The sequence below is a fragment of the Calonectris borealis genome, chromosome 3 (assembly GCF_964195595.1).
Source record: "Calonectris borealis chromosome 3, bCalBor7.hap1.2, whole genome shotgun sequence".
NCBI classification, from domain to species: domain Eukaryota; kingdom Metazoa; phylum Chordata; class Aves; order Procellariiformes; family Procellariidae; genus Calonectris; species Calonectris borealis.
This window is the reverse complement of record NC_134314.1, coordinates 71,063,040-71,085,544: the sequence shown is the minus strand read 5'-3', so window position 1 is coordinate 71,085,544 and position 22,505 is coordinate 71,063,040. Positions and strand designations below refer to the sequence as shown.

The 22,505-nt window shown below is 41.7% G+C and overlaps 1 protein-coding gene across 2 annotated transcripts in view; it reads right to left on the bottom strand.

Moving 5' to 3' along the window:
• Positions 1–15,140: 15,140 nt before the first annotated feature.
• Positions 15,141–22,505, bottom strand: part of IPCEF1 (interaction protein for cytohesin exchange factors 1) — a 64,117-nt gene continuing 56,752 nt past the window's right edge. For both annotated transcript variants that reach the window (XM_075146120.1, XM_075146121.1), the window contains one exon: positions 15,141–21,153. In XM_075146120.1, coding sequence (XP_075002221.1) covers positions 20,953–21,153 — 201 coding nt within the window. In that variant the 3' untranslated portion in view covers positions 15,141–20,952. The remainder of the gene's footprint in view (positions 21,154–22,505) is intronic.

Genomic DNA, 22,505 nt, shown 5'->3' with positions numbered 1-22,505 from the left:
ACTAGATATAGCAGAAGTGCCTTAATTTTTTTTTCCCTTTTCTGTGTAAAATTCCACTGTGCTGTCATAGGGATTTAATATTTAATTTTTTATTAGTTTAGCAGGATCTCCTCATAATCATCATTAAAGTTTAAACCAGAATCGTCACCATTCTAAGAGGTTTTGCATCTAATTTTTAAACAGCATAAGATAGGACTCGGAACAATTTGACGTATTGTTTTGCACTACACAGCAGTATTATTTAGATAACAAGAAGAACATGGAATACACCAGAAATGCAAACGGATTAACATCATACAACGTCATTACTATCTGACAGGTTCTGAGTAGTCTGCCATGCTCACTTACAACAACCTCACAAAATTGAAATACATTAAATGACTATTTGAAAAGTCTTAACTGATCGATCAGAAATATGTTTAATTAAACTTAAATTCATAGTTTCATGACCAGTCAAAAGTTCCTCAGCTTTCATAGAATTTACATAACGAATTGAAACCATTATTTCTTCTCTACTTAGAATGGAATGAAGCTCACAGCAAAATACTATGACTTGCCAACAGACAGCCTAATATTTTTAAAGATATTTTCCGTTTCTACAGTCCAATAATTAATTGAGCAACCTGACTGTAAATATTTTTTGCAGCAGTAGTGTTGTTGTAGCCTTGATGGTCTAAGGATATGAGGAAGCAAATTGTATGAGCAGAGCATTAGCAAAAATAAGTAAAATGTCTTGGTTTTTTCCAGAAGGCTTGAGTGTTCATTGTAGTGCTTTGCAGTAAGTAGCATATTATTACAGAACTTCTGTATCTGCATTGTAAACCTTTAATAAAAATGTTTGTGTTTCATGTATATTTGCAATGTGCTGTATTTAAATACATGTTGATTAACATGTTATGCCATATATTAATAGCTTAGCTTTAAAAAATGCCATGCGATCCACCGATACCGACACAACCGCCTTGAAGGTTCTCAGATTAATTACCTGACTGCTTTAAAGAATATTGTCCTGGTTCCGGCTGGGACAGAGTTAACTTTCTTCCCAGTAGCTTGGGGGTGTGCTGTGTTTTGGGTTTGGTGTGAAAAGAGCGTTGATGGTCCATTGATGCTTTGGCTGTTGCTGGGTGATGCTTGCACCGGGAGCGGGGGGCACAGCCGGAGTGGTGGACTCAGCCGGCCAATGGGGTATTCTATACCATGTGACATCATGCTCAGTATAAAAACCAGGTGTGTGGGCGAGCCCCCCGTTCGTGACACGCGGTCGGCGGTCGGTGAGCGGTTGCGTTGCGCATTGCCTGCTTTGTGTATTCTGTTATTGTTGTTGTTCTCATTGTTGTTATTACTGTTCTACTTAGTTTTATTTCAATTATTAAACTGTTTTTATCTCAACCCGGGAGCTTTCCTGCTTGTGCCCTCCCGATTCTCTCCCCCATCCCACCGGGAGGGGGTGTGTGATCGAGCGCGTGGGGTTTATTTTTGCTGGTTGGGGTTAAACCACGACAAATATGTTGTATTTTTTATTTAAAAAAGGATAAATTCCAATAGTTCATTATTTAAAAAAAAAATTTAAAAAGCATATGGGCAGAATTCGGTTTTGATCCAAACCGCACACGTCCCTCCTGTGCTGAGAACTCGCTGTAGGGGCTCAGCTCCAGGAGCCCGGCAGCGCGGGAGCCTCTCTCCGGCAACAGAAAGACAGGGTGAGCGGAGGGAAAGTTTCCCTTTCCAGCTTCTGGCAGACAGAGGCTTCCCAGGCTCTTTCCTATTAAATTAAACAGCCTGGGCACATGCCCAGGCACTGGAACAAGCGTGCCTGTACAGCTAAACCCAGAGGCAGGGTAGAGCCTGGCGCTACTGCCTGGCTCCCTGCTGACCTGCACGCTCCTATACAATTTTGGAGGCTAAAAGAGTTTACTAGCTTAAATGCAAGTTGTTTTGTCCCAGTGGGTCTCGGTGTCCTGACAATGTTACCGGGCACATTTTCTCTATTGTTGTAGAAGTACTCATAATTTTTAAAAGACTTTGGTGAATTTTTCTTTATGGAGTGGCTAGACAAATTCCTCAATCTATGAATTGATAGAGGTTGTTACTGAAAACATCCTCTAGCACGGAGTCCAATGGTTGAGTTGTGCTGAAATATTTTTGTTTTGTTGATTTTAAAAGTTCTGTCAGATATTTTATTTGGGCATAACTATTTCTTATATCTGGGGGAAAAAAAGTGAATAATGGCCATGCAGTATGACATTTGAGCAAGACGATATGAATATGACTATTCAGTAAGGAATAATCATGACTATTTTTATTCTTCTCTTCATGCTGGTCACGATTTTACAGATTTTATTGTATCTCTCCTCAGTTGTTTCTTCCCTACCATGCTGATTGCCAACACTCTTGAGCACTGCATGCATGTTTTCAGGGGATTACCCGCAACAACGCTTAAGGTGTTTTGCCTGATCAGTAACAGCTAATTTACTACCCATTGTTGTATGTGTGGTTGGGATTTTTTTTCTCCACACGCACATATTATTTTGTATATATCAACTTTGCATGCCATCCATCATTTGACCCCCTAGTCACCCAATACCATGAGCTGTTTGTCACATCTGGCCTAGTTTTGACTATTTTAAATAACTGTGTGTTTTTATAACTGTTGTTCACTTCTCTGCATGCCCCTCTTACATGAAACTTATGACAAAATGGGACAGCAACTTTCTGGGACACCACTGGAATCCTTCCTGCCACTTACTATTTATTCCTACTGTTTGTTTATTGACTTTCATTCAGTTATTAATTCATGAAGGATTTTTTTTTCTTTATGTCATTATACTTTGGTTTCTTTAAAAGCCTTTGGTGAGGTACGGTGTCCAACAGGGTTTTCAGACCTGATGCACACTGTATCTCAGCTGGATCACTTTTTTCCACATGCTCATCAGCTCCTCCAATGACCTCTGAAATGCTGGGTCAGTTCTTCTTCATTCTGTCATACTTGCCACCTGTCTATCCATTCTGCTCTTCCACCTACCTGGCTTATTGAAAAATCAGAATTACCTGTCAGTAGTTCCCCTTTCCTCAGGCTCTTCTTTTTTTAAAAAAATATGAGGTTCCCAACTGCCATGTATTATTTTAGTTACAAAGTCAGTTTTAAAGTGCATAATGTAAGGCAGTTGGTAGCTCAGCAATTTCATATCTGAGTTCTTTTAGAACCCTTGAGTCAATAACATCTGGCCCTCACTATTTGATCCTATTGGAAAACCTGATCTATTCTAAGCCACTTCTGCTGACACTTCATTCTGAGACACCTCTTCAGGCTGCTTCTTTATGGAGGATGCAACACAGAAACTCTCCTAAGTTCCTCTGTAATGAACTCTCATGTGAAGGATTGACATGTTTTCATTTTCCACCATGTCTTTTATTTCCTAGTTATTTATTGGACCCTTGTCAGCCTTCTAGTTTGTCATGCTGTGTTTACTCTAGGTCTGAATATTTTTTCGTATTACCAACATATAACAGGAGTAGTCAAAGCAGCTAAGTCCATAGCAAAAAATCTAACTGATCTATGGTCGCTGTCAGAGTCAGACACTGCATCATTGGAGAAATACCACAAACACCAGAGAAGTAATTTACTATATCCAGAGATCCCTTCAAAACACCATTTCTATGATTCTGTGATTGCATAGTACAGCACACAGGGCCCCAGTGAAGTTTTGGATATAGAAGAAAGCAAATAAATGTTCTATATTAATGGCCTTGCCTTATGTCCATTCTGCACCCACATTTCTCTGTGAATAGAAGTGAGATGAAGCAAGCCAGCAGCTGCTGAACACACTGCTCTCAGCCGTTCCCGGCCTGCGTAAGCTCTTGGAGAAGAACCGTTGTCCTCAAGGAGCACATCAGCTGACATCAGGAACTAGCCTAATGACACAAGGCAAGAGGACCCCGCGGACAGAAAAAAGATGATGCAAAACTGCATCAATCCCCAAGTTCCATTTGTTTCATAGACACCACCTGGCCGGAAAGTAAGTGAGCATCCAGACATAGTAAACCATGTGTTGGTGTCAAGAAAGGATGGGGAGGTAACACGAGAGAAACCACAGTAGGGTCAGTTCCCAAAGACATGTTTGTGTGTAGTAGGCAGCAGCAATAGGTCAGCCCCCTGGGCCTGAACTGTGGAGCATGGCCTGAACTGTGATGCCACTTTGGGCAGCACTGTTTCTCCAGCCTTCAATCTTTCAATGATTTTGTTGCCTTGGAAGAGATGAAACCCCACTATGTGAGTATACATCTTCCCTGATGCACTATCTACTGCCTGGATAGGAAGCAGTGATAAATTCTGTTTACGATCCAAGGGAAGCTGCACAGACACTGCGCAGATCCCCAGCAAGACATAGCTGACCTCTGGGATGTAGAGCTATCTGCAGCCTGCCAAAGTCCCACAATAAAATGACTCATCAGGTTAAGGGCAGGACATAGAGTTTTCTTTGGATGAGGATCTTTGCAACCATTTCATACTGCTACTCTCTCTGTTAAAATTTACAATAAGGATCAGCACAATAACTATACACAAACCTGTGTTCAGTTTTTAATGTAGCATCAAATTAATTCCACTGCACCAAATTCACCTTTGGCATTAGCTGAAGAAACAGAAGATATTTTTATTTTGTTGGACAATTCAGTGAAAGTTTTGGAGTGATTTGTAATGTTAGGCTAAATTCCTAAGTACTACGTTAGTGAGGAATATAAAAGTAGTATGGCTAAAAATGAAAGACAGACATTTGTTGTGTATTACTCCAATTAATCACTTCTAATCCAACAACCTTTTCTGGAGTACACATAAATTTGCACGTACCCACAGATTCACAGATTAATGTGCTGATATTGGTTGCAACAAAACAAAACACCCTGAGCTTGAAGAAAGGTATGTTAAAGCCTGTAAAATTATTGAACACTCACAGTATTTTTTGCTTCATAACACTTTTTAGATAACATTTTGTTTAGAATCATAGAATTGTAGAATGGTTTGGGTTGGAAGGGACCTTAAAAATCATCTAGTTCCAACCCCCCTGCCATGGGCAGGGACACCTTCCACTAGGCCAGCTTGCACAAAGCCCCATCCAGCCTGGCCTTGAACACTGCCAGGGATGGGGCATCCACAGCTTCTCTGGGCAACCTGTTCCAGTGCCTCACCACCCTCATAGTAAAAAATTTCTTCCTTATATCTAGTCTAAATCTACCCTCTTCAGTTTAAAGCCATTACCCCTTGTCCTATCACTACATGCCCTTGTAAAAAGTCTCTCTCCAGCTTTCTTGTAGGCCCCCTTCAGGTACTGGAAGGCTGCTATAAGGTCTTCCTGGAGCCTTCTCTTCTCCAGGCTGAACCACCCCAACTCTCTCAGTCTGTCTTCATAGGAGAGGTGCTCCAGCCCTCTGATCATCTTTGTGGCCCTCCTCTGGACTCGCTCCACAGGTCCACGTCCTTCTTATGTTGGGGGCCCCAGAGCTGAACGCAGTACTCCAGGTGGGGTCTCACGAGAGCGGAGTAGAGGGGGAGAATCACCTCCCTTGACCTGCTGGTCACGCTTCTTTTGATGCGGCCCAAGATACGGTTGGCTTTCTGGACTGCAAGCGCACATTGCCAGGCAATGTTGAGCTTCTCATCAGCCAACACCCCCAATTTCACTGTTCTTTTCATCATAAACTTAGAGGAAAAAAGTGATGCCTCTCTTTACACTCTCATTGATATCCCTGCAAAAAGCCCAGCAATGGGTATCAAATACGATACTAGAAACTATGCATTTAAAAGGAACAATCATTTCTAGAAAGGAATAGGACCGGAAAGAAAAGCATTACACAATGAACAGATTGCTGCTGTGTTGGGGAAGAAGCAGCAGTAGGTCCACTGACCTTACACCAGACAGGAGGTAATACAGCAACTACAAAGCAGAGGCAGTAATGTTAAAGGGAAAGGGGTGGGGGAGTGGGAAGGGGAAATCTTAGTAAAACAGCCTGTGGAGATAACCACTTACGTGACATTTAAAACTTGCCATGGGTTTTACACCAGTATAGGTAATCCTGATTCCACTGAATTTTCCTCCATAATAAATTTACTTATACTGTTCTGTTTGTTTTCTTTTTCTCACTCACTTCTAAATTGTGTTTTATTATTGATGTGTGTTTGTTCAGGCCCTGTGAAAGATTTGCTGAAGTTTTGCCATGGTTACCTAAAATCTACTGCTACTAGTGACCCGTATTATTACTTTTAAACCAAAACACTGAGGATTTCTTCAGATGGTGTTTTGCTCATCCCTTACAAGCAAATTCACCAATCCAGAGATTTGAAGGTCAAAACCAAATGCTATAACCTTCTGTTCAGACCTTCTACAAAACCATTCTGCTAGTCTTTTACCAAGTCCAAATGATCCCACAGCATGATGTAATACATGTTTTTTAAAAAAAGTGGGGAGGGAGGGTATTTTTGATTCAATGAGTTTAAAGGGCAGAAATCCCATGATATCTTCATGATAGTTCTGTCCAAAACATGTATCTGCGACATATATTTTACACAGCGGAGATACCTGAATTGGCCATTGCTTCACTTCCTGCCTATTGCAGTCCCTTTTCTGAGAGTTTAAGGGCTCCCTGCTATTAGAAGCCACTTCCTTGGATATTGGGTTTGTATGAGATGCTTCTTAGAAGGATAACTTTGATCTAATGAATTTATTCTCCCAACTTTCCCTTGAGTAAATTCAAGGCAGAGAGGCAGGCTCCTCCAGGGCAGTTCGGAGCACTTATCCCTGGGAGCCTCCTCTGAACCGAGATGAGATTCGGCCTCATTAGGAAAAAAGAGACCATTGCAAAATCTTTCTAATTCTCCGAATTCATTAAATGAAACACTTTGCACTCCTTAATTTTCTTCCTATAACGCGTGGGGTTTTTTCAAATTTCCATTCACTGTGTATCACTTTAACCTGCTAATACAAGTGTCTGTGTTGGTGTGGAAATGAGAACAGTACCCAAAGTTTCAGACACATGCACGACATTTCAGAAATGCATTCATATACTAGCCAATGTCCTTCCTGAAAAATAAATATTGGGGGCAGGGGGCATGATCATCCAGGGGTTATATTCTCCAAGGGCTTTATTCACTTTATCAGCATGATACCAGGAGTTCCTACTCATTTAATTGTTTGCTTTTATCTACAAATGTGTCACAGTTACTTTATTTCAGCAATTTTTTTGTTCCCAGATCCATGTGTCCTGGTTTTGGCTGGGACAGAGTTAAATTTCTTCCTAGTGCTGTGTTTTGGATTTAGTATGAGAAGAATGTTGATAACACACTGATGTTTTCAGTTGTTGCTAAGTACCTTGTCAAGGACAACTATCCTCTGCTACCAAGTTAGACTGGGAGGGATCACAGCCAGGACAGCCAGCCCAGCTGGCCAATGGGGTATTCCATACCATCTGATGTCATGCTCAGTATATGAATGGTAGGCGTGATCCAGGAAGTACCGATCGCTACTTGGTTATCGGTCAGCGCGGGTGGTGAGCAATTGCATAGTGCATCCCTCATTTTGTATATTCTATCATTGTTATTATTATTTTCCCTTTTCTGTTTTATTAAACTGTCTTTATCTCAACCCACAAGTTTTTCTCACTATTACCCTTCTGATTCTCTCCCCGTCCCGCTGCGGGGGGGGGTGTGGGGGTGGGGGGGGGGGGTGGGGGTGGGGAAGGGGGGAGAGTGAGCGAGCGGCTGTGCAGTTTTTGGCTGCCTGCCAGGTTAAACCACAACACTATGATTTTTGTATCTTCTGTATTAAGACATACAAGGACCAATTGAGTCTCCCTTACCAAGTTCAATCATCAAAAGCCAAAATAATAATGAGCAAACATAAGTTTGAACATGAAACTGAAGCAAACTGTTCAATCGCCTAAAAACTAACTTGAGAAAATTAAATAATGGTAAAATATATAAATGTTTTTTTAAAAAACTCTATTAGCTAGCCACATTCAAATTTAAAAGTTCTAGCTGGTGAAGGATCTAGAGCACAAGTCTTATGAGGAGCGGTTGAGGCAACTGGGGTTGTTTAGTCTGGAGAAAAAGAGGCTCAGGGGAGACTTTATCACGCTCTACAACTACCTGGAAGGAGGTTGTAGCGAGGTGGGTGTTGGTCTCTTCTCCCAAGTAACAAGACACAGGACAAGAGGAAATGGCCTCAAGTTGCACCAGGGGAAATTTAGATTGGATATTAGGAAAAATTTCTTCACCAAAAGGGCTGTCAAGCATTGGAACAGGCTGCCCAGGGAAGTGGCGGAGTCACCATTTAAAAGACATGTAGATGTGACGCTTAGGGACATGGTTTAGTGGTGGACTTGGCAGTGTTAGGTTTACAGTTGGACTTGATGATCTCAAAGGTTTTTTCCAACCTAAATGATTCTATGATTCTACTTCAGTACAGCCAATAGACAGAAACACAGGTGGTGTGACTGCAAGTGTGAAATTCTGCTGTTACTTCTCCTGTTTTTATACAATTAACATGGAGTTTCTCTGTCACCTCTAATGCATGGTTTTCTTAGGAGAGAAGAAAAGCTTTCTTACAATTATCCCATACTCCAATTCCAAATGACAGAGATAATGATGGCAATAAAAAAGGCAATGTAAATGCTCTATCAAATACTTTAAAAAAATTAGTCTTGTGTTGCTCTGTAATGAACTGCATTAAGCCAGAGACCATCAGCACAGAGGGAGGTTAGAGTTATTAGCAACACCGATGGGAGGCCTCCCGTTCAGAGTTCATCTAGTGATGATACTAATCTTCTCCATTACCAAGAATTAATGTCAATGTATGAAATTCTGATCCATCATAAGCTGATGCTTAGATTTGGTCTGATCGTCACTTGAAAAAAAAAATTATCACTTAAACATTGTATAATAACTTCTGTGTTAGTCAGTGTTATGATGACACCATTCTCTGCTTTTATCTAATTGCATTATGATACATGAAAGCAATCTTGATTTGTAAATCTTTCAGAGCAAGAGGGTTTGACCGCCCTCATCATCAGACCCCTAACACATTTGGATCCACCAGGTTGTATTTATCCCTCTGACTCAACATAGAGGGAACTGCGAAGAATGCTTTCTTCTGATGCTGCATACTAACAGCATTACAAGAGAAAAATAAAATAGATATTTACAGAAAGAGGCTATGACAGTAAACAGATGTGCAGAAACACCCAAGCAGTGCATCATTTACATGTGAATGGTGCGTGCCTTGAGCCCTCCTTTTCCCTGTTCTTTTGTCTTCTGATTCTCTGGAACATCAGAAACAAGGAAATATTCCAAGAAGGAATACAAAAAAGTAATTAAATTTGAACAGCCTGTATCATCTCTGCACTATTGACTAAACTAAACAAACATTCAATAAAGGAGGCTGAATATGTACATTCACAGACTTGCTAAGCAATGAGAGAGAATTTGGATTATCCTGGACTAAATTGCACCTTATTCACAAATATATCTCTTCCAAAAATTCAAAAGAAAACACTAGTTGTTAGAAATCTCAGGGAAAAAGAAGGAGAAGAATATGATCCTGTGCCTAGTAAAAATTCAGCCAAAATATATGAAAGTACAAGTAGTTTTGCCTTCATTCTATTTGCTAAAATGTAATACATGGAAGCACTAATCGGGAGAAAATTTTTAAAAGTTCAGGGGAAACAGCAGATGGTCAAATTAGAAACTGGATACCAGTGGAAGGTAAAGTGTTGATCTTGTCGCCTTGTTCGGAGGTTTCAGTATTGACAATCCCCATATGATGTATTTTCCAATCAGTTATCAGTCCTGCCACAAGAGTAATCAATTTGATCCTATATGATGCAGATAAAAGTTTGATACAAAGCAAAAATTGAAAGGAGGCCTTCCAGTTTGTTTGTAGGAAAATGACTTTGGACTAAATGACTTTTAAAGGTCCCTTCCAACCCAAACTATTCTATGATTCTGTATTGCCAGCAGCAACCCACATATGAATCATCAGTCCCCAAGATCTGAAAGATTCACCATGTTACTATTGATTGTCACAGCCCGTATTGGCAACTCTATGTCATCCTGTATTTAATCAGTGGAGTAACACTGCTGGATTTACAGCCCTCTGCAGTAGACACTTCTCATCACCAAGTTACAAACAGGGGTCTGAGTGACTGAGTAGGAGTGATTTAATCAAAATCACATGTGTTATCTGTGACTGGAAATTGAACTTTGGTCCTTCAGATCTACATCCAACACTGTACACCTTAAATTATCTTTTCCACCCATATGCATTTCCTTTGCAGAACAGAATTATTATTATTCAGAGTGTACCAGACTCATTCTTCTAGGGTGAAATCAATACATTATGTTACACTGCTACTTCTAACTTGCCTGACCACCCAGTGCCATGTCATACCTCACTTCTTTTCATACAGTGTTACCTTTGCTGTCCAAAGAAACACCCAGCATCACTTAGGACCCAGGGCAGGAGGGCCAAACTCAGAGCATGGAATGGCTGTGGAACACAAATAGCAAAAGGGCTGCACTGTTGTCTCATTTTCTATCCAAAATAGCCAAATACATCAAATTTTTTCTTATTTTCCACAGTGAAATTTTTCAGCAGGAGAGCTCCTAACAGGAAAGTGGAAATCCAAGGGTAGCCCTTTCATGGTGACCCCACCTATGAACTACCTCCCAGTGGCTCCATGTGCTCCAGACTCCTTTTTGTCTGCTGGGCTTCTCTGCCTCTCTGCCTGCACCAGACCCGACCCAGTCCCACCTTCTAGCTCAGTACTTTTAAGAAAACATCCACCAGAAACTCTGAAATTCATTCTGACAATATGAATGTATCAAATATAACAGTTTTCAGTATATCTACATCTAGAAGCTTTGTCCTCAGAAATCCATCAAAGTCCCTTTTTTTAACAGGAAACAGCTGAGGTCACCTGAAGACACACAAGCCAGATACCGCTCTCCAGGGCTGTGCAAGTTTGGTTTCCCTTGAGCCAGTATCTTTGTTCTTTTTTGCCAGTCCCCACGTACATTAAAAAGAACAATTATGCAACCCTTTTTCTTATACGGTCAAACCATGACTTCCTCTTTTGGGGCTGATCCAGGATTTCTGCCCTCTGCTTCCATCTTTTCCAAGGCACAAAACTGCCCTCTAGAATTGAGATAAAAGTTTAGGGGAATACTTATGCTCTTTGAAGGAGTATTCAGTCTGTCTACTTAGGGATAACACTCATGTAATCAAGGACTGATGAGCCTGCAGTAGTGCTGGGTCTAGAAAGAGACACCAAATTACATTTAAGGCTATTGCAGACAAAAGTGACAATTAGGACACAGGTAGAACAGGTCTAGGGTGGGCAGAGACTAAGAAGCAAATGTCAGTAGATGGCCTGACCCTAGCCCAAATGTTAGTTGTCACCCTAATCTAAGAATGCCAACCCCAAATCAAAATTAAAAGAAAGGCAATGGCTTTTGCTAACCCTAAAATATCCTCTGAGCTTTTTCTGCTACCTGGAAAATAATCTGTACCTTCAGCTCGCACTATGCCAAGCTGAATGCAGCCCTAGAGACAAGTTTCTGCCTACCCCTGGATCTCCTATCTTAAATCGATCCCATTTGTTCATGAAGGACAGGAACAGAGATCCTAAATTATTTCTGTCCTGAACCCTGACACAGCCTAAGCCTAAATTCAATCATGAGCATCCCCTTGGCACACACCAGGGCTGCCACAGCTAGAAACAAAGCATAGATAGGTGCATGATGCAGTGCTCACTCACCTCTGTGACCTCTCCTATGCCCAATATTAACTCACACCTTCTCTGGCACAAAAGCTAATCTTAATTTTAGACTAATCTTTATCAGCAAGAACAATTGGACTAACACTGCAATACGAACAAGAAACCCTGGGCAGCCTTAGACACAACTGCAGCCCAGGACTTGCAGAGGATGAGACCAATAAACGAGGCACTTCAGCCACTGCCGTCCTGCACCCTACTGCAGATGTTCTCAGGCAGAAATAAAAATGCAGAACTAGACCAGGTGATCTAAGCTGGGCCCGGATCCACAAATCAGCATCGTGTCGGAGAACAGCTAGCATGGGTGCTAACGTCCGGAGGAAAGGCCTGGCCACGTCGTCTCTCATTCCTCTGGCCCAGCACCCGGGCCTGCCTGGGGTGTGGCCCGACCAGGTTGCCCTGCCATCCCTCAGAGCAGCCATGCTCCCAAACCAGCCAACACCTTCCTGCATCTGGACTTTGTTCCCAGGGGTTACTTTGCACTCAGGTTTTTGTATGAACAGTGCTGTCACACAAACTCTGCCTTCATCATTCCTCTGATTCCTCATGGGACTGGTTTCCTTCCTTTGTTCAATGAGCGAGGTTCCCACATCCCCTTTTCAAGACATATACATCGTTTGTGTCACTGTCTCCAAAGTGCTGAGCTTTGTTTGCTGCCTCAGCCCTGAGACTCTCACCTGCTTCTTCCAACCAGTATCAGCACCATAATTCATCCTTTTTTGTGTGTTAGAAAACACAGTTCAGGAAGAGCACATAGGACGCAGCCACCCAAATTGCCTCAACTTGTCATCAGCAAGATGAGCAGAACAAATTATTTTGCAGAAAACCAATGGTGCTCGTGATGAAATATCACATCAAGCTGGGAAGGTGATGTGTGTGTTTCACAGCAGTATGAAATCTTATTTGGGGCTCCTCCTGGCATTTTTAGAGTGAAATTTTCAAATTACACAGGAAAGGACACCACCACCAGGGTCATCTTCATCGCTGCTGTAATTTATGAACTTAAGTGCTAGCCAAGGTGAACTGAATTTACTGTCTGTAATAAAAATAAGATTTAAGAAAACGCACCTTAGAAACATATCTCCTACTTCAGCAACAGGGCTGCAAGAGCACAGATGGGCCCATAGATTACCAAGACGTGGCTGCTGTTGCAAGGGCTGAGGACACTGGAGATGCCGCTGAATTTTCAGCTGTCTTCCTGTGCCACACAGTGACAGCGGCTTTTGGGTTTTACCAGACTTGCGCAGACGTTTCGTGAGGGACAGAAACACTCCCCGGTCCTTAACACCAGCATGAGAGCATTTTCCACAAAACAACCTCTGGCCTCTCAACCCATGTCTTTTAGGGTGGTCTGCAAAACAGCTTTAACAAGTTACTGGCTGAGATTCATGGATGTTAGATAACCAGATAATAAAAATCATCCCCTCTGAGACATCAGTTGTTTGGCAGGTTGTGGGTTTCCACTGATCTCATACCCCTCATTTTCCTGCAGGCAATAATTACCCCTTCCCCCCCCCAGATTTACCACCTCTCCTTTCCTACCACCTGCCTTGGCCCCTCAGGCATTAACTTGCTGTTCCTCACAGAGCATCTTTATCCGCAGACTGTACTTGGTTTCAGTTTACTGCTTCTGTTTCAGGTCTGGAGAGGGCCGGTGTGCCAGACAGCATCTCCTTTTCCACCTGCAGCAAATGCTGTCACCTCACCGTAAAACTTGCTCAGATGTAGACTGAGACCATCGCGCCTACAGCAGTAACACTATTACTTCCCCTCTTACATATAAACCTGTCATTTTCTCCCTTGCTTGCTGTCTCGCTAACAGCCAGCAGGCTGTGCCAAGGGATCAGTTTTCTCCGTCAGAAAAACTTGCTGAAGCTGTGTTTTCCCACCGGCAATACGAGGAGAACTTGTGTGTCTGCCCGAGACTGACACCGCTCTGCCCAGAAGCGGAACGAGGAAAGACACGCGTTTCCCCATCAAAATAACAGAGCAGTTTGTCACCGTGCACAGTATCCCGTGTACTACCAAGGCTTCTGTCAGACAATTTTAAACATCCCCTAGTGACAACTAGGTGATTTCTTGAGCACAGGAAGATAATACAGGAACTTTCCCCCTGACAGCAGGTACGTACTTTCAGCAATAAGAAACAGCCCATGGTAATATCAGAAGAACGATGACAGAAGAACGATGAGCCTTTCCAAAATGTGGAGTGATGAAATAGGGTCAGATGCTAGGAATGGCGCCTTTGCCCTCTGTGTTGCCGGTGAACATACTGACCCCAAGCTCACAGGGACTGTCTGGAAGCCCGGTGAAGCCCAGTGGTTTTTTTTAAGCAGACAAAAGACAAATGTCCAAATCATGATGAGCAACTCATTTCTATTCTTATAAAACTTTGGAACCAGTTATGTTTTGTACTACCACAGGAGGGTGCAAATCAAAAACCAGAAGAAAACCAGAGGCGGTCCAAGCCAGCAAGGTGCGGTTTCATAGCTAGTGTAAACGGGTGCATGTATGGTGTTCCAGCCCCCACCACTGCCTCTCTCATGCCTGCACCAGCATCCCTGCAGCAAGCATGCCAGGAAGGATTCTAAGGAAACATAGCATTGTTTTTTGTAGAGTTTGGCTTTCAAGCCCAGAAACAACACATTTGGCCATGCATGAAGCAAGGAAAGCAACAGCACAGGATGAGATCACAGTAAACCCCGCATGAAAACCATTCCCTCAAGTTGTCTTCACAACCATGTGTTGCAGGGGGAAAAAAGGGAAATCATCACTTGGTGAAAGTGAGGCTATAGCTTTGCGGGAAGCTGATGCTCTGCTCCTAAAAAGAAGAGGTCCCCCTCTTCCCTCCTGCTTACGCAGCTCTTCTTCCTTCTGCTTCTGCCTACACAATCCAGCTGCCTCCCTTGTGAGGGCTCTGGCAGGCACTGAACCTCTCCATAAGCCAATTTTATTCACCATCTCAGTAGATGACTCTCCAGCTTGCTCTGTCTGTTCCTTGCTGCCTGACTCAGCTGACAGAGGTGCCAAATGATGAGCAGATTAGCCCAAGGCAAGCAGTGGGAGCATGTAGGAGATTGGGGGAACACAGGGGGACAGGGACATTCTTCCTTCAGGGCAGCCGAGCCCTTAGACAAGCTCATTTCTTAGGAAACACACCTTCACTGTGCTGGCCTGTCCAGCTAAATGGAAACTCTTTTGACAAAGATCCCAATCCTCTTTTAATTGAAACAGGCTGCTCTGTGAGCTAAAAAAAGTCCAACAACATCCCACGCCTGTCAGAAGAGACCATCCTTCCTTAAGGGTGGTTACAGCAACCAATTAAAGAGAATTAACTAATTTAACAGCAGTTTCAAAAATTACATTGCCAACTAGTGGAAGGCATTCCTTAATCTAACCGTTCATTGACTCTTCCTGTTCCAGATTATTCAACTTAATAGTAATATTAATTCCAAGGGGTATTTGCTTGTTTAAAGAACCAGCAAATCTTTATTTTATCATATAGCAGTAACCTGAAAAATCCACAGTAGAAAGTAAAAAAAAAGGCTGAGCAAAATATTCTCTCATTTCAGTGTTTAATTGACAAGTGCAAACATAAGGCTCTCATTCTGCAAGATGTGTGTATCATTCCATTAAAATCAAGTCACATGTGTGGGCAACAAGCAGTAAAAAGGCAGCGCTGAGTGCAAACATTGTGCTTTGAGTTCGAAACCAGTGAAAAAAAAAAAAGAGACTTAGCAGATAAAATCCCAAATTGGGATTCCATATACATTCATGGTGCTGCAGGCCCTGCCCCTGCCTAACAGTTATCCTTGCAAATACTCCTCTATGCATGGCTTTCCCTGTCCACACAGAGGGTAATAGAATAGACACCCCCATTCCTCCTTTTGGCCAGTCCTCAGCACTGAAAGCTTTGCACAAGAGCACTGCTATTAGTATGCACACATGGCGTTTCACCAGCTGAGTTATTTTGCTAAGCATTGATAAAAAAAGTGACTTACCTGAATCTTTGCTAGACTAGTGCTAGTTTCTCTTCACATGAGAGTGGGAGACATGTTTTCATATCCTCTTTTCTTTATTTTTAGGTGGGAGAAGGTAAAACTGCCATAAGCAACTTCAAGAGTCCAAATAATTTGGGTAGGTCCTAAGGCATCTAGGACACAGGGAGTGTTAGAGTTCACATGGTTCCTAACCTATGGTAGGGTGACTTAAGCTATTTGCCCTATGGAAATGCCATACACCTACATCCTCAAAATGGACCTCATGTGGACCAGAGAGGGTACATAAACCTCAGACACTGTGGTAGCTACAGTGGTTTCCCAAAAAAATGGATTTTCTGCATTAAAGGCTGAGTCATCTAAAGTCAATCATTTCAAGGTAATACATCAAGGTTGATGAACTATCAATGAATTACATGCATATTTCATTTTTAACTTTCTGCCTGCTTATAAACCACTCCCTTTGGATTTTTACCAGGAGGAAATAAATTAGAAAAATATTCATTTTTCCAGAGCAGACAGGACTTGGTACTTCTCCCATAGCAAATTTCAAGGAATGTAGTACTCTCCTCAACACCTGACAATCTTTTTTCAGTGTTGAAATGCCTAGCTTTTGGCAAGCTTAGCTCCCATTACCCTTATACACAGAGACAAGAATTTCAGCCTGATCTTAGCTCAGAGCTTTTCTGTTCTATTTTTCCTATTCTTTTTTTCACCTCAGTTTTTGTTTTAGTTAATAATGAAGCCAGTTCTTAAAAATGCAAGAACGTAGCAGCTTGAAGCAGACCAAAATGGGATAAATCTTCAAGCTGTGAAGGAAATGCTGACTGACATCTTAAACTGTCTGCTGCTTCGAAATGCCCCACACAAAACAGGAAATACCACTTTGGCTCTACTGCAACAAGAAAACCACTTTGGCTTCCTGTTAAGAGCAAGACATGTCTCATATAAATGAAGTAAGCCCAGGCCCTCATTGCAATTGGTCACTTTTGTACCACCAAACAAGCAAAACAACAAAAAAAGCCCAAACCCCAAACTTCAACCACAGTACATGGAGTTCCTCACATAGAAGTATGCTTACATGGACTCTCTTGCTACTTTAAGAGTTAAAAAATACAAGTTTTTATATTAAATCTGTAATAGACATCTAAGTTTACAGGCTCACACAATAGACACAACATGCCCATAATTTTTCCTAGTTAGAAATAATTTTAAATTCTGAAATTCTACATAGTTTTCAATCAAATAACACCTCTTTTCTTCCCCTCCTTTCTTGGCTGTCTCAAAACAGCCTTTTCTCTCAATATGAAGGTTTCCTCCAAAAAGAAAATTACTTGCAAAAAAAAAGGCTGTAGCACATTATTTATTCCTGCTCATTCAGGTGAAACCCAGTATTGAGTAAATCATCAGAACTAGATGCAGAAATGATTCACAGTCCCCACATGAAACTTTTCCCATCTTAGGAAAGGAAATGTGATCCCACTCATTCTGGTAGCTCATGAGAGCTACACCACCAAACCAGAGAGATCCAGTTTCCAGAAAAGCCACCAGAGACAGGCTGCAGAAACAGCTGAAATTAGATATTGTCATTAGTTACTCCAAAATCTGCATAGCTGGACTTACTGCACCAATACCAAAAGGCTTTACTGGCAAAGGAATAAGCCTGATGTGCACACATCCACGCATACACACTTTCTCCTGAAAAAGTACATAAAACAAGTCCCATGAGGCAGATGGTTAAAGACTTTTGGACATTCACTAGGGATGCACAGTTTACCTACACTATGAGTCAATAGGCCTTCCAAATTCAGACCAACAGATACCGTTTGCTCTAAGTGTCACTATGGAGCACAGAGTTGTCCAAGTTTCTCCCGCCAAGGTGGCTCCCCGCTGCACCCAGTAGTTGCAGCTGTCGGCTTGTGCACGCTTCTTTCTCCGACTGTGGCTTGCACGTTGCTGTGCAGCCCCTTGTGATGAATCCAGCACCAGGTCAAAACTGTCACCTTAGTTAGCAATGCTGGAAAATGAATCCTGTTCTACTACAATTTTCACTTCACTTTTCACCCACTTTCCATTTGTTGTGGGTCTAAATAGTAGCCGAAGAGAATGGAGATAGACTCCCAGCACGGCACTTTCATAGAACTCATGCATTTGTTTTCTTGAACACACAGAAATTTGTTAAAATAACAACTGCATTAAAGTAATCCTGTTCAAGAATTTGCTGTTCTTTTCAAAGAGGGTGATACAGCCCATCTTCAGCAGGTTTTTCAAAAACTCAGTAGTTCCACAGTAAGTATCTACTGACCATCTGAAAGAGAGTAATTTAAAAGCTGTTTTAGGCTATCTAATCTCATCAAAACCAATAGCAGAGTTTGGGCAGTTCGAGGACATTTGTCTGCCTCTGTATTTGGGAAACCTGTTTTCTATATGCTTACACAATAGCCAACACAGCGTGTGCAGGCCACATAGTGCTTTCTTTTGTATAGTGCAAATCTACTTCAGCAAACAGAGCTGACTAGGACTTTGCTCAGAACTGCAAGGCACTGACTAGTCTGGCTCGGTTTGACAGGCCGCTTTTAAGTTTGTGCTTGTTTTTAAGATCTAAGTGAAGATGCTTTTGAAGAAAAATGGTGTTTACATGCTTTGTTTCATGAGAAACTGAATGGTCTGCACCTGCAAGAGAAAATCTGAAGTGTACATTCAACTTGACCTCCACTATTTATCAATTATTTAGCGCCAAGTAGTTAAAATTGGGATGGACCAAGCAGATTAACCCCTACACTCCTAACTTTCAGTGTGTGCTCAGCGGTTAATTGACATCACGTGAAATTCAGGGGCTATCCCTCTCCCACCTATGCATCTGCTTTGAAGAATTTCATTCAGGAGTGGGACACTCACAGATGTCCACTGTCCAGAGGGTCTTCTGGGAACGGTGAAATATAAAAAACCTTAAAATGGCCTCAATTTTTAGGAAGTGATTACTCTAAACCAAATTGCAACAGGAATTAAGCTTGCTTAATTTCTATCAACTTTTAGTTAGGATTAGTGAAGTGATGAAATCACTGCTTATATGACAATTTCCTGAAAACAATAGCTTTTTAACCAACCTGAGTTTTGTGTCTGCTTCCCCATTTAGTCATTGTCACCCACTTGCAGGTCTCAGCTAACCTTTGTTCCCCACCAGCAGCCTAGCCCCAATATCAGCCCTTGCCCTCACACTCCCAAACCCTTTTATACCCGAGGCCGTGATGCTATCCCAAGCACAGCCCTGCTTCTGCAGTCAACCAGCCCCCATTTCCCCTGACCCTCTCCCATTAAACCTTGTATCAAAGGAGCCTACGTTCTTCCTTCTGTTTCCCCCTTCTTATAGCTTACCATCTGCTCCTCAGTTCTCACACTCAGCACAGCCTTAACTGCCATTTTTTGATGCAATGGGACATAATTCCACGTCTCTTATCTTAAAAGGAAAGCTGCCGAGTGTTAAAAATGCAGTAACAACAGTCAGACTTATCACTACACAGGGGGAAAAGATTTCACGTTCCCACTAACACTATTAACTTTTGTTTTCTCAGTCAAGCTATGATAAAACATATAATGTATAAAGACAGGTGAATATGGCTGCATCTGTATAGTGTATTTTGCTTTAAAAGATAAACTGTGTTGAAAAGTAAAGAATATCTTCACAAAATAGCCAACAGAAGTGCAGATTGCCACAGTTCCTGTGGTGGCATGAATTTGAGAATGGCAGGCTAATTCTTGCCTTTCAAAATTCATCACTCTGCAAAGTTCCTCATATTAGTACACATGCAGAAGATGGGAAGGCAAAAAAAACCAAACCTTGTACTGAGGACAATGAAGCCAAAAAGTTATGATCCTGCAGCAAAACCTCTTAACATACTTATTTTTGTTTGCCCAAAGGGAAATCCTGAAACTCTCTAGAAAATTTATTTTCCTGCCCTAAGTTGTACAGATTTTCTTCATCTAAAATTCAAAGCTAGAAAGACAGAAGAAAAAGTTACAGCAGATGTCCCAGAGTAGTCTTAGTTGTAGAGCCATTACTGTGATTCATAATGGAACAAAAAACAAAGAGGCATTTCAAGTCAACCTGTAAGCACTCTCATCTGGGTGGGTCTGGTCTGTGTGTGCCTATCTACATTAGGAAATTCAGCATATATAAATATATAAATAAAACATATGTACAGTACATAGTCACATACATACAAGCCATAAAATGATATATATTTACAAAAATATTTGCAGCTTTTACACTTTCAGGTCCACATCAGGAATTTAATTATTTAGCTTCTGCCTTGTGAACTTGATCACCTTCCTAAGTAGGAATCTGGGATGAACTTGTACCTTATATATTCACAATTGTCAAAAATAAGAAAGAAGAAAATAATCTTCCAAGGAATTCTGCCAAGTCCATAAGAAAAGTTGAAACTTGTTGAAGCATCAGCTGCCTCACTGAAGAGTAAATTACATGTTAGCAAACATCGAGAAACCTTCTCTTCTTCATGTAGAAAGACAGTACCTTGGTCTAGTCCATAAATAAATTTGAAACTCATAAAACATCAGGCAGAGCACAAACTGGGTGCCTGCCAGCTGTCTGTAGTATAAACTCATGCATAATTACTATTCTCTTTGTCTCAGTTTAAACTGGTAGAGTGGTGAAAGTGAATGAATGTAGAGATGAAAATGCATACATCAGGTTACCTTACAGGGTAAAAAGGTAGAGAGTAGACTACATCCTGTTGGCATTGTTGTAGCTTCCTTTAACACTAAGTTACATAGGTAAAACAACCTATCTCACATTTATACAGTTTATATTATACAGTTCTGTGACTTCCAGGAGTTGGACGTATTTAATTTACTTCTCCCAAGGTGGAAAAACATTTCTTTGCTGTTTCATAAAATAGTCTTCTTAGGTATGCAGCCCAGGTTCAGGCATGCTTTTTTAATTTGGAGGATTCACCCTTTTGACATGAAAGGAATTAAAGCTTTGGAGACGGGGTTGCTTTCCTTTCGAAGAACACTTGGAAAAAACAAACCTCAAAATGCAGCAGTTTAAAGTGCCTGTCGTGAAGACCCGTGGGGAAAAAATCTTGCCATGAACCATCAGACGATGGCCTCAGATAGCACTTTCAGTGATAGGCTGTGGAGTCATCTCTTGCTCCTCACTATTCTCTGTGGACATGTCCTGGACCTCCTGCTGCTGATAGATATCTTGGACCAGCATGATGTTTGTGTTCCTCCACTCTCTGTACTTCATTGCCGTCAACTTTGGGTCCTCTAGCAACTGGTTAATTGTGGCCAGGTCATGTTCCTTACACTAGAAATAGAACAAGTGGTTATTTTCCACAGAAACTGTCAAGCTCATTGTCCATAACAAAACCACTCTGGGAACGTTAGAGAACCCTGTCACAAGGAGATTATCCATCCTCCTGGCAACTTGTTCCCATTTTTAGAACATAGACTATCAAAGTTAAGCCCACAGCAGAAATTTGTCCCAGTTGAAGGCAAGATTATGATTTCATGTAGATTTTTTATTTTATAGCAATCTTAGCAAAACTCCATGAGAGAGGATTCATGTGAAAATTAGACGTCGTTATGCTGTCTCACAACAAGTTAGTACTTGCATGAAACTGGACACAGCAGCATTTACTTCTGTAATTCACACCAGTTCCAACTTTCTCAAAAAATATTTAATCCCTGGCCACATTATAAATGTCCCTTCTCTGGGAGCTAGACAGAAAATAATTTTGGATATAATCCATGCACTGACAGTAAAGTTTATGAGTGGATAGAGCACATGTGGCTGCTAACACATCTACAGCCAGCTACTACTAACAAATCTGGTCTCTACTTTTAGACAAGAGCTGCTCAGACCATACATTGCAGGCACCCTGGTTCAATCATAAGACATGAATAGTCACTGATATAGGGACACTGAGACCCTTTATGTCACAGAATTGCAGAATGGTTGCGGTTGGAAGGGACCTCTGGAGGTGATCTGGTCCAACACCCTTCCTTAAGCAGGGCCATCTAAAGCAGGCTGCCCTGGACCATGTCCAGATGGCTTTTGAGTATCTCCAAGGAGAGATACTCCATAGACTCTCTGAGCAAACTGTGCCAGTGCTCAGTTACCCTCACGGTAAAAAAGTGTTCCCTGATGGGAAACCTCCTGTGTTCCGGTTTGAGCCCATTGCCTCTGGTCCTGTCACTGGGCATCACTGGAAAAAGCCTGGATCTGTCTTCTTCACACCCTCCTTTCAGGTATTTATATTCATTGATGTCCTCACATTTTCTGACACAACAAACCACGTTGCTTTTCCAGCCCTTATGGCCTATCCATGCAGTGGATCACAGGGTAGAAAAGCCCTAGTTAGCAGCTACAATTAATGGATGTACCATGCTACACTAACAAACCTTTACTGCTTTTGCCTAGCTCCATCCCCTCAATCTGTGTGTGAAAGCAATGGAATAGCTCTCACCATCTTCTCCTGCTGCCACCGATTTCATCATGCCTGAGGATACTGTGCTAGTGGCTGCCTGAAAACACCTTGAAAATGCTCCCACACATCCACAACACTTCCTGATAGTAGCAATAGTATGCTCACATATCCATATCCCACTACTACTCTAATGAACTATCAACTACTCTAATCCCTGTGATGCCTGAGC